General features: G+C 38.4%; 1 protein-coding gene across 4 annotated transcripts in view; it reads right to left on the reverse strand.

Annotated features, from left to right (window-relative positions):
* Nucleotides 1-13574, reverse strand: part of LOC144031096 (potassium channel subfamily K member 10-like) — a 26107-nt gene continuing 12533 nt past the window's right edge. For all 4 annotated transcript variants that reach the window (XM_077537840.1, XM_077537841.1, XM_077537839.1 and 1 more), the window contains 5 exons: nt 7026-7143; nt 5716-5876; nt 5438-5630; nt 5219-5361; nt 1-2680 (listed from right to left, as the gene is read on the reverse strand). In XM_077537840.1, the coding sequence (XP_077393966.1) occupies nt 2033-2680; nt 5219-5361; nt 5438-5630; nt 5716-5876; nt 7026-7143 (1263 nt within the window). In that variant the 3' untranslated portion in view covers nt 1-2032. The remainder of the gene's footprint in view (nt 2681-5218; nt 5362-5437; nt 5631-5715; nt 5877-7025; nt 7144-13574) is intronic.

The raw sequence follows: 13574 nt of genomic DNA on the forward strand, positions 1-13574 counted from the left end.
CATTTTTTCAACCATATTTATTATCTGCAAAAAAAAAGGCACTCATTACAATTAACGTGAAATTTTCATAAAACGTTCACAACAAACACTGACTCATCATCACAGATCATGGTCATGAAGAGGTTATAACCATAGAGCAAATTGTTTGCAAATTAGACTGCTAAATAATCAGCTTTATGATACATTTAGATGCGTTCTGCAGTATCAACAATACCTTTTTGTTGCATGTAAATACATATTAAATGGTCCAGTATTGGGATGACCTTGTAAATTATGTTCCTTGACTAACCAATTAACCACTGAATTGTTATTTTACACTTACTTTAGGTAGAAAGTAGTAAAGAAAGTCAGCAAACTAGTGGAGACTAACTCTTAATATCAGTTAAGGGACTAACTGATAATTATACCGAGGTCCGTCGTTACACATTTACGTGAATTAAAGTGTTCAGAATGTGATGAACAATTAACAGCAATACAAGTGCCCCATTGATGTTGAAAAGAAATTGTTTCAAATATGCAAAAACATGCTTGGTGGGTACAAAAATGCGGTGTTACAAAAAGGTTAAGTGCCTATCAATCCTGATTTCTCCCCCACCTCAATTCAGAGGGAAGAGCGTTGCATTACAAAAAAAAACACAACTCCATTCACAAACAATAAGGCTGATTAGCATGATGCGGTTTTCAGTCACTGAGTGTGTTGTTCATTGATCCGAGCCCTCTCGCACCTTCCACCATGTCTTCAGCAGCAGTCCAAAAATAGACAAGGCGTTACGTGACGACAAAGCGGCAATCCATAACCCGCAAATGGATGATAATGTGGATTTATGTCAGTTTTTTTTCAAGCTCGCTAGCCAGCTAACACGGTGTTGAAAGACAAAGAAAAAGCATCTGTGATGAGGTACTGAGACTACAGTCTCCTCGATTTTGCTTTGTTTTTGTTTGTTTGTTTTTTGGCAACCGGTTTTGCTTCCCGTGATTTTATGGCACAATGACAACATTTCTGGGAGCAGCTCCAAACTGACTGAGGAAATGGAAAAGGCACATTTCTTCAACGTATGCCCGTGAACCTTTGCAAAAATGAAGGCTTGCTAGTGGGATGATGCACTCAGAGGTGACTTTTACCAGTCTTTGGGAACCTGTACAGGTTTTGGACCTGGCAAAGGAACACACAGTTACTTTGGAGTCCAGAAGTTGAGGTACAATCTTTTAGATTGAGAAAATCTGTCTTCATTGGTCTGGGAAGTTTCTACAGCAACCATCTAATCATTTTGGTTTATGACAATTCTGGTACGTTCACCTTCGAGTCCAGGAATGATCTCAATGGCGTATGATTCTTTTAGATGGTACCTTGAGGGGCAAATATGGATTCCTTCTACAAGTCTTTTGTCTGATAAGAGTCACCAGGGAAAAGGTAGTCAATCTGGTGTTGGACAGTTTTGGTATGTACTTGTTCAACTGCTTGAGGAATCCAGAAATTATTGTATTTCTTCCGTTTGTATGATTATAGACCAATGGTGTACAATTCCTCCAGGTAGTACTTGAAGGGGGACGAGTAAACTCTTTCTGACAGTCTATATCACTATTCACTATCATTATTCTGATGCATTTCTTGAGCAAGCAGCTAAAGGGTCTGGTTCGTCACAGTTCTGGTATGCAGCCGTTCACCTTGGATCTCTCCTTGGAGTCCAGAAATCGTTCCATTGAGTTACAATACCTTTAAAATGTACCTCAACGGGATTCAGCCAGTCAATGTCCCTCCGTCTGATGAGTTTTGCGAAATTTTGGACAGTTCCTGTATGTACTTGTTGAGCTACAAGTACTCCTTGGAGTCCAGAAATTTCCCCAACAGGGTAATATAATTTGGACTCAAACTGACTGATTTTGGAAGGTACTTGTATGTCCTGGTTCAGGTATAAATGCTTCTTGAGGTCCAGAAATTATCCCAATGGAGTCAAAGTCTTCAACGGGCATGAGTAGACTATTACTGACTGTTTCTATTGCCCAAAACCAGGTGAGTTTCTCCAGAGAACTCCTAATCGTCCTGGTGGTTAGACAGTTCCGGTATGCACCCGTTCAACTTGGAGCGATCCATGGAGTACTGTGACAGGTTTGTCAAACTGGTGTTCCTCTCCTTGATCTCTCGGTTTTCCTCATCCATCACGCAATCTTCCTCCCCTTCCTCGCCCCGCTCTTCGTCAACCATGCCGTTCCCATTGCTAACCCCGACACTGGCCCGTCGAGAGTCCCCGGGGATGTTCCTCCGGATCTCGCGGTTCTTGCTACGTCTGGCCAGCTTGGTGAGCGTGCCAAAGCGCAGGTTGAAGAGGTTCTCCTCCGACGAAGACGCCGTCTGCGGCATCTGCTCGACGCCGCGGTGCTCATAGGGCTCGCAGGCGCCCTTCAGCCGCAGGTTGTTGAGCTTGGTGTCGATGCTCTCCTGGGACGAGGTCTTAAAGCGGCCAGTGTCCAGGCTGGCGAAAACAGCCCTCTTCTCGGGCGACAGCATGTCCAAAGAATGGGCCCGCTGCTCCAGTCCCAGCTGACGGCGCTCCATGCTGCGGATGGTGGCGGCACGCTGGAGCTTGTCATGGATCTCGACGCTCAGGCGCCGCCGCGTCTCCCGGAACTCGGCTCGGACGTTCGCCTTCCATTCGGCCGCATGGGCTTTGAACTCTCCAACCTGGGAAACATTTAGAAGCATGTTCAAACAATCGCTCTGGACTGAATTCCTCAGAACAATCTGAAAGCAGAACAACAACAAGAGATTCATCTCATAATCATTCGTCTAGTATAATAGGACACGAGCAAACGTTTACACTTCATTCACAGATACAGACAATTTAACACATTCACTGCCAGCCCAGCAAAAATGCATTATTTGACGTCTTTTTCCGCCAATGGCAGTCAATGAGTTAAGATGAGATGTAACCAAAATTGACGGATTTTTAAGCAAAATTTGCCTTAAAAAAAGAAAAAAGGAAAAAAGGATGCTGCAATATAATCACAAAATATATTGGCACATTGTGTTAAACACATTCACTGCCCGCCCAGCAAAAATGCATTATTTGACGTCTTTTTCCGTCAATGGCAGTCAATGAGTTAAGATGAGATGTAACCAAAATTGACGGATTTTTAAGCAAAATTTGCCTTAAAAAAAGAAAAAAGGAAAAAAGGATGCTGCAATATAATCACAAAATATATTGGCACATTGTGTTAAACACATTCACTGCCCGCCCAGCAAAAATGCATTATTTGACGTCTTTTTCCGTCAATGGCAGTCAATGAGTTAAGATGAGATGTAACCAAAATTGACGGATTTTTAAGCAAAATTTGCCTTAAAAAAAGAAAAAAGGAAAAAAGGATGCTGCAATATAATCACAAAATATATTGGCACATTGTGTTAAACACATTCACTGCCCGCCCAGCAAAAATGCATTATTTGACGTCTTTTTCCGTCAATGGCAGTCAATGAGTTAAGCTCTTCAATTAACTCTTTGACTGCCAAACATTATCCAAAAAACAATCCCAACAGGGCCAGCCGATTTCAAGCATTTTCACTCATCTTTCAAGGCAAATAAAATATTGTGCGCTACGACTACAAAAAAAAAAAAAAAAAGTATGTTTCTACCTTATTCCGTTCTTTAGTTATTACCATTTGAAAAGAGGTAATTTGAGTGACATTAAAAAGATACATTTTTTGCACAACAGTGACTTAGATATTTTTTTTTTTTTTTTTTTTTTTGACGCTCTGTGAATTTGATTTAATGTGACAAAGGCTTTGATCATTCACGTCATCCTTGAAAATGTTCAATTTCATCATATCAGTCATTTTTCATTGTAATTTCATATACCGCGAGCCCATTGAAAAAAGATACAATGCTGCCATCTGCTGGCCATAGTTAGTGGGTGTTTTTGATTTCACAACCCATTGAGCAGGCAGTGCTACACAAGACGTTGCACTGTTCATTGAGAGAGAGAAAAAAAAAAACTTAGTAAACGTCAATTAACGTTTATGGCGGCATTCATTAGGATTTTAGCATACGTCATTAAATGTTTTTGGTGGTCAAAGAGTTAAGAGTTTAAAGATGACTTGACTTGACTTGACTTGACTTGACTTGACTTGACTTGAGGAAGGCCCTTTTTGGTTGGTTCGTCTGAAACATCTTGAGAGTGACCCGCCTTTCGACTGTCTATGGATTTTCATGTTCAGGCTAAGCTGAAGTTTATCCGAACTAACTTTAGGCGAGATGCATGTTTTCTTGTGTGTGTGTTTTTCTTTTTCCTTATATCTGTCTCGTTAGGGCTTTGTGTCCACCTGCTCTTGTCACTCATGTCTTGTCCAGGTGTTCCTCGTCACGTCAATTTGTTTGTATATAGTTCCCTGCTTTCAGTCTTTATTGGATCATTGCTTCTGTTCATCGTCCCTTTCAGTTGTCACATCCTGATGAGTTTAATGTTTGATATTAATGTTTTTCATGTATCTGCTTTTTCGACTATAAATTCCAAAGTGCCTTGTTTTCCTGATATTCCTGAAATTAACTCATTCAAACCCAAAAACGTGGAAACACGTTCTTAATACTTTGGCCTTCACTGCCAAGAACGTATTTACACGTGTTTTATGTTTTGTTTTGTTTGGGGTGTTTTTTTTATACAAGAGCATACAGAAGGCTTTGATGAAGCTTCTGACATGAAGAAGTGGCTTAAAGTTATGAGTTTTATCACCTCTCCCCCGGCACGGGATATGTACGTGGGGCTCAAAGCGTTTTTTTGTCTTTCTGTAAAGCGCTTTGTGACAGTTCAGGCTGTTTGGAAGCGCTATATAAATAAACTTGAGTTGAGTTGTTAAAGTAATGGTAGTTATTACAAAACAACAACAACAACAAAAACGGCCAGCAGCATATAAGAGATCAGCCAGGGCCATCTTGCAACAAGCTCTTTTTGACAGTGTTTTCACCAGGAATGTGAATGTTGATGAAACTTAGCTATATTCTAATTCTAGTTGCTTCAAACAGAAACAGATACAAATCTACTTTTTTTTTCCTCATGAAAGAAGAGACTAAACTTTCTTTTGGTATGTTCCATGGTTGTATAACAATAGAACACAATATTCAGTGGGGCTTGCAAAATCAGTCAAAACAGCCAGAAGCGAAGGCAGTTGCTTAAGTGAAAATGCTTCCCAGAAATTGGGTCCACAACCCTGCCAGAGCTTAACACCTACCTCTTCTTTGGTCTTCTTGGACAGCACTCGAAGCCAGTCTCCGATCATGCTGAGGACGGCTGCAAAGTAGGCCAAACCCACCAGGATCCAGAACCACACCAGTGGCTTGTACCACTCCATGTAGTCAATTCTGCGGTTTCCGCCTGGAAGAAAAATGAAACGATCAGTCGGTCAGGATGGACTTGATGATTGCGAGCACACGTCAGGTTGGATGCAAACCCGCTACGTAGTCGCCGATCCCCACTGTGGTGAGAGTGATGACAACAAAGTAGATGGCCTCCAGCGTAGTCCAGCCCTCGATGTGTTTGAAGATGACGGCAGGAACGGTGACGAAGACGATACAACCAGCAAAGATAAAGAGGATGGTGGACGTCACCCGGATCTTCGTCTGACTGATCTGTTTGTGTTTTTGCTGCGGATGGGAGCAATGGGAAAGAACACCGTCAGAGTCATGGAGGCATCACTCAGACAGACTCGAGATTTGTCAATCAACTCACCCTGAAGATCTTCTCCACTCTCAAAATACTTTTCCCAAAGATAGTGCCTAGCTGATCTCCGATCCCGGCCAACAGGAAGCCGAAAAGAGGGATGCCGAATATGGCATAAAGGATGCAGAAGATCTTGCCGCCCTCCGTGCTGGGAGCGATGTTTCCGTAACCTAAAGACGTGTCAGAAATGACAAACCGCCGTTTTGGTACATTCAAAGGAATGAAAACAAGATTCTGCTTTGACCTCATCGAACTTGGCCTGGCTGACAAGCTCATAAAACGCTAATAAGGGCATCTAAAGGTGCTCCAAAGAAGGAAATGAGCAGGTTGCATTAAGACAATGATAATGCACTTATGCAACATCATCAATAGAAGCTCTTATGTAACATTCCAGGAGGAACGGGTCAGGGCAAAATAAGATTACAGAAAGTCAATAATTAAGTTGTCCTTAAGGGAAAAGACGGTTGTGATCGTCAAAGAAGCAATCTCAGTAGGTAAGTTCGAAAACGATGACCTCGATCATATTGATAATCCAGATTTCTTACTACACATATTTTCAACAAATGGCGGAGTTTGGAAGGGTAAATCGTGATCTGGATGGAGGTTTCGTTGTCTAGTTGAGATGACGAGAGTTTAACAATTCAATTAAATAAAGACCCACAAAAACCTCGGTCAGTAAGTCAAAAGGTGCTAGGACTTACAATAGGACCACACCAAATTGATTTGCACTGTACTTCTTTGTGGTGTAAAAAAAAAAAAAAAAAAAAAAAATCCTAAAGCTATGTATTTTTTCTCCCAAAAAAAGACAAATTAATATTACAAAATAATTTATTTAAAAAAAAAAGGAGATAAGTTTTTTTTTTATTTTTATTTTTTAATAAAAAACCTTTATTGTATGTAACATGCATTTAATAAAAAAAAACAAATAAATTGATTAAAAAAATGTAGATACGTTTTTTTTGTTTTTTTATAAAAAACCTTTATTGTATGTAACATGCATTTAATAAAAAACAACAAATAAATTGATTAAAAAAAATGTAGATAAGTTTTTTTTTTTAATAAAAAAAAACTTTATTGTATGTAACATGCATTTTTTCGCGATTTTTTTTGTGTGTGCAAAATATACTGTTTTAGTGTCAAAACATTGTTTTTTGTGCCAAAATATAGCATTTTTTGTGGTAAAGTATTACCATTTCAAGTTTGGCAAAACATTGCTTTGTGGCAAGACATTGACATTTTGTGAAATTATTTCGATGCAAACCACACACAAAATATTGCTTCTTTGGCAAAATATTGAACAGGGGATTTCATGACCGTACCGATGGTCGTGATGACGGTACCAGCAAAGAAGAAAGCGCTGGCCAGGTCCCAGTAACTGGAGTTGTAGGAGGTGTCGCCTATCGGACTCACCCCGGCACTCACAGCGTCAATGGAATGCTGCAAACACACAAAAAGTGTCATTTTAATTTTCATAGTGCACGTCATCTTGTGTGCACGCTGACATCTTTGCTCGGTATGGGACATCGCAACAACACATTGCAGCTTTACATTCATTTTGACATTATTCACGCTTGTGCTTCATTACGGTGCCATAAAAGCTCCATCTGCTCACGTTCTCACTCACAATGTTTAGTGTGAATTCTCTGTTTCCCTGTCTCCATGGTGACATGCACTTTGCCTCTTGCATTCTCAGCTCTAAAAAGACAACAGATAACGCTGTGCAGGAGCCAACGCTCCTGGTGGCATAGCCTAATAATAATAATAATAACAATAATAATAATAGTATTTGTATAATGCTAATTGGAGCAAATTCTTTTTTTTTTTTGTAAAAGCAAATTTACAACCTCGTGGCAAAATGCTGTTTAGTTGACTTGTATTTTTGCAAAAAAAATAAAATAAAAATTCATTTTTTTTTAGTAAAATATTAGTAAATTAGTAAATAAATATAGAACTTTTGTAGCTAGTCTTTGTGTTTCTGTTTCAAAACATTGTCATTGGTGCGCTTTTGTGGCATGTTTGTGGGGAAAAAGAATACTGCATTATTATGGCAATATATTGTGTTTTTGTACTAATTAAACCTCACATTTTTGTGTCTACAAATGGCACTTTTTTTATTTATTGAAAAAAACATGATATTTTGCCTACAAAGCGAATTTTTTTTGAGTGAATTGTGTTTCTGAAGCAAACAATCTTGTGGTAAGAAAGACTATTTTTGCACACCGTTGATTTTTTTTTTTTTTGCAAACCAATGACTTTTTTTTATTTTTATTTTTTTATTTATTTTTTTTTACAAAATATTGCACTTTTTATCAGTATAAGGCTGTACATTTTCATGGCAAATTACATATTTGTGCCCCTAAAAAATGTTGAAAAATACTGCAATTTTTTTTTCCATTGTTAATTTGAGCTAGAGCAAATACAACTCAATTTTGTAAAAAAGAAATAAATAAATTCCAGAACAGTAGTAAAAATAAACAACTGTAAGAAGGTCATTGCAGAAGTGTAAACACCCTTTTGCAATGTGGCTGCATTCAGAATTAACCAATCACATCCAAACTCATTATCACTGGGAATCAGCAATTGAAAATGCCTCTGATTTTCCCCAAATCACAAAACTCCGACAACAAGGATGTCTAGACTTTTAGATCCACATTTTAATGATTGCATTGAATGTTTGTGGCAAACCCTTTGGAAAAAAATTGCATTTTTGTGCTGGCCAATTGTGATAACGCTCTTGAATGTACTGCTCCCTCATTCAGGGCCGCCCACACACATTATGTGCAAGCGTTTTGAGAGCGACTGCGTTATGAAAAATGCATGTACTCTCGTGACACACATTTCAAAGTAGAGTGATGGACCTCTTCAGGCACACGTTATTCATAGTTCTGCACGTGTTCACTTCATATCCATCCTTCTTTAATTAACTCATTTCCATAGCTATAATTAGCCATAACACATATCAATTTAAACTCCGAATAACCTATTTCGAGAGTGGCGGGAAGGCTATAAATAGCCGTGCAGTATGTCTGAATATTTTATGGGCCGTTCTATTTATAGCCATCGTCTGTTTGCCAGCCAACATTGTGCTGCATTGAGGATGTGGCAAATCCTCCTTTGTGCACGTGCACTTTGCAGGCACGAGGACTCCTGAAGGGCTCCTTTGTTTTTGTTTAGATTTTTTTAGGTTCTGGTTTTACGGTTAAACATTTCCTTTTGAGGGTCAAAATATTGCATTGTGCAGTAAAAACATTGCCTATTTGTGGCACTTTCATGGCAATTTCTGTGTCAAAATGTTGCGCTTGTGGCACATCATTGCACTGTTGTTGGATAAAGGCTGCATTTAAATAAAATGTGAGTTCTGTATGTTCTTTGGGGCGGGGGTTTGGTCGGGGCAATCCTATGTTGGAGGAAAAATATTGCATTTTTTGTAGAAAATCAGTATATGTTGCAATGTGCCAAAACATTGACCTTTTTTTCTGTCATATTTATTTATTTATTTATTTATTTATTTTTATTTTGTGGCAATAAACTGTGTTGGACATTTTAATGGTAAAACCTATTTTTGCCGCATAATAAAATAATGTATTTCTGTGTATATATAAAAAAAAAAAAAAAAAAAAAAAAAAAAAAAAAAAAACATGGTGCCAATATGTCATTTTTAGGTAAAAAAAAAAAAAAAAAAAAAAAAAAGCAATATGGTGCCAATATGTCATTTTTAGGTTAAAAAAACAAAAAAACAAAACAAAAAAACAACAACAAAAAAACATTTCCAAAGCAAACCACTGCTTTTGTTTTGTAGTGAAACATTGCCTTATCATACGCAGAGCAACAGTAGGGATAAAGTGTCTTTCCGTCCCAAATCAGCAAGAGACGTCGGCGCCATACCCTTCAACTCTCGCTCTAAAAATTCCGTGACACGGCGCCAAACACTGCAGCACTTTTCACTAATGTCTTTATCGTCACGCTGGCCAGCTTGAGCTGCGCCGATAGCTGCCAAACAAGATTGTCTCCTCGACTGGGAAGGATGGTGTGAGATTGTCAGGAGCAAAAGAGAGCTTACAATACAATAAGATTGGGGCGGGGGGGCTTAAAAGATTACCAAGGTGACGTGAAAGTAATTTTCAAATCATTTGTTCAACTTTGACAAGAAGCTGTTTCTGCAAACTGTAGATTGTGCTCTGAAAATAATGAGGCAGTCCCATGCAATAAATAGCGTTTAGGGTCAAGTCAGAAGCAAAATACATCATACAGCCTGTTGACTCTATTTTGATGTTTTTGAGTGAAAAAAACTCCCTGAGAGAAAAATTCCTTTTCAGACAATATATAAAAGCAAACAAATTGCAGGGAGATACATTTTTTTTTTTGCAAGATGATTATATAATACTTCTCAGCATTATTCTTTTGATCAAAAATCATTTTTGGTGGAGTTTGGTATAGGGCTAAAAAAATAAATAAAACAAAAAATAAAAAATAAAAACATTTAGAAGCACAATGAACAGATATGTATTCGGCTAAGCATAAATATAGTTTTGTCTTTTGAAGCCAAAATGCTGTATTTTTGTACAGTACATCTTTTTCTATCACAAAATTTGGATATGTTTTTTTTTTTTTTTTTTTTTTTTTACTTTTTATCCCAAATATAACCAAAAAAAAAACAAAAAAAGAGAAAGAGTTGATTTAAAATATTTCTGACTATTATTCTTTTCCGTTTTGGTGAGTAAAAATGAAAGCTGTCAAACCATTAAATTTTTTAATCAGATTAATCACATTTTAGAATTTTGATTAATCATGATTAATCACTGACTTAAAAATGCTTTTTTTCCCAACATATTTTGCCCGCTAAATTTGAAGCGCACCTGTTATGTGTTAATTTTTTCGACATTTAATGTTACGAGGAATTCTTCAAAAATTTATATTCACTGCACACGCTCATCCTGCTCTTTCTAATCAATTAATTATTTGCAGAATTTAAAATGGGAAAAAATGACCTACAGCATATGTAAACATTTGTTAAATGCTTTACTTTAACGCATGTAGTTATGTTTATTGCTCAAACTCCAACAGCTTCCTTTAACGTAACCATCTGCTGTCGGCTAAAAAGGTCAAAATTAATAGTGTGATTAATCTGTGATAATACAATGATTAATGCGATATTTTTGTGATTAATTAATTAGTTAACGCTTTAACTTTGACAGCACTAGTAAAAATATCAAATTGTTGTTTATTTATACTACTACTACATGTTCCTGTTTATATTAAAACAGTGCAGTGCTACACCACTGCGAACTATAAACACAGTCAAATAACATCTCTTTGTTAATACGACAATCAAAACAGAGCCTTCTGCTGACGAACGTGTGCCTTATGTCATAGCCAACATCTCGAAAAAGATTGTTGGCGTGCGGTGACGTAACGGTGCTGCAGGTGTGCTGAATCGTGACTCATCACCAAAATGTGGCCTGTAAATAATCGTGCGGCGTCACATTGTGCCACAGCGTGCGTCAGCCCCGGGGGCTTTTGGCAAGAGGTAATTATCAGGATGGGCAACGTGGGGGGACGTACGCAGTGGGGAAGTGGACGCTGAAAGAGCAAACATGGCTGTCAATGGTTATTTTTTTTTATTTTGCAGCCATTTTTCTTCCTGTGGCTTCTGTCTTTCAAACTCCCCCGCAAAAAAAGAGTGACATGAATGAGTCGCCCCCGCACTGCACTGCTGAAGGAACACAAATGCATCGCGCATGTAGCAATTCAATGGAGCAGCTGAATGGCCTTGTATTTGGAATCTGATTTGCTTGTCATTTGGTAAAATTTCATGATGGGATTTATACCGTATTTTCCGCACTATAAGGCGCACCTCATTATAAGGCGCGCCTTCAATGTATGACATATTTTCAAACTTTTTCCATATATAAGGCGCTACTGTAGAGGCTGGGGTTACGTTATGCATCCATTAGATGGTGCTGCGCTAAAGGGAATGTCAACAAAACAGTCAGATAGGTCAGTCAAACTTTATTAATAGATTACAAACCAGCTTTCTGACAACGCCATTCACTCCCAAAATGAATAAACTGCTGTTTTATTATTTTCTCTGAGGTAAAATATTTGTATTAGCTAGCGATCCAAGATGGCGGGATCTTCTGCGCATGCGCGTCACCGATCATGCAGGGTCACCGATAGCGTCTTGACAGTGAGACCTGTTGCGGCTCAATATTGATCCATATATAAGGCGCATGGTCAGCTTTTGAAAAAATTGAAGGCTTTTAGGTGTGCCTTATAGTGCGGAAAATACGGTACATCATTTTAAGGTGGTTGTACTCCATCGATTTATTACATTTCAATGTTTTTAGTTGTATAAATATTAGGATAGTGTGATCTCCGTATCCGCATCCGAAAACGACCCGCATCATACGTTTTGGCAGAAGAAAGATGGGTTCGGTTTTGCTAGCGCACCGCCACACTTTAATGCTTTGCTTTTACCTGCAACTAGCATACAAACCAGGCAGATTGTTATAGTAGTCAAACAACATTTCATCACATTTTCAAATCAAAATAATCCTCAAAAATCAAATTACAGCGATCCAAAGTCCAATGCTTTATAAAGAGAGTCATTTCACAGAGTTGGCCGCCATTTTGACTCAGAATTGTCAATAGGGGCATTGCTGACAATTCTTCAAAAAAGATTTCAGCTGTTGAAGTTGTTGAAGCCGTTTACTCTCAAACTAAATACACTTTATGTATTTAACCAAAAGACATAATTCTGTCATATAAAATTCATCACTCTTACTGCTAACACAAAATGTGAAACGCCTTAGATGGGCTAGCAAAGCTAGCAACTCATGTGGGCGGAGCATAGCAGCATTTAGCCAAAGTATAATCACTCCTTCAGCACTTGAAAGCCGATACTTAGCAAATAGCATGTTAGCTTTCACTTCCTGTTGGTATTATATGTCGAGTCGGCTCATTTGTCCAGCCGCTGCTTCGTGCTTATGGCACTTCAGGAGGTCTCCCACTTCTGCCTTGTGCGATGAATAATTGATTCCCTCTGGACTCCCCCCTTGCCTAACACACCATGCTAAAGGTTTCCATTTCCTTCCCCCGCCTTACACCAGATGCTCTCATTGATTTCTACAACAAACTCTCGCTAGCATCTCTTTGTGAGACCCGAAGGTTAGTCAGGAATAGGAACGGATGCTTGTGTGGGTGTGTGGGCGCTAAGTGTAAAAAAAATAAATAAAAAATGAAAAAATAAACAATAAACATGGAAAGACAGACCAAAATTCACCAGTGCTGAAGATGTTAACGTCAAACGGGATTGTTCTAGCGGAAAGTGGGACACTCCAAATTGTATGTGCTCGGTTCCCTCGTCGTCGGGGTTATTGCGAGTTTAACCGGATGTCAAGTGGGCGTAATTATTTTATTATTAGTCGAACATGAGAGAGCATATTAGAGTTGAATGTAACCAGAATTTTCTGGAGGAATATGCCTCAAGGCAGCATGGTGGACTAGCGGTTAGCACGTTTGCCTCACAGTTTTGAGGTTTGGCGTTCAAGTCTCAGCTCCACCTCCAAAAACGTTTACAAGTGTTTACATGTGTTTACATGTTCTGAGTCGTCCGTGTGTACATTCTTCAGGTATTATCCTTTCCTTTCCTTTTCCAATATCGGTCATAAATTTGATTAATTGAAGATTCCAAATTGTCCACAGGCAAGGGTGACAGAAAATAAATGCATTTATCAAGGATTCCTCAAAAAAAAATAAAAAAAATAATAATATTGATTAAAGATTTTCATTAAAAAGGAAAGTCAACCCCCCTCCCCCTTCCCCCAAAAAATCTTTACAATAATATGTTCTATGCAAACCAACTGCAT

This window comes from Festucalex cinctus, chromosome 12 (genome assembly GCF_051991245.1).
Source record: "Festucalex cinctus isolate MCC-2025b chromosome 12, RoL_Fcin_1.0, whole genome shotgun sequence".
NCBI lineage: Eukaryota > Metazoa > Chordata > Actinopteri > Syngnathiformes > Syngnathidae > Festucalex > Festucalex cinctus.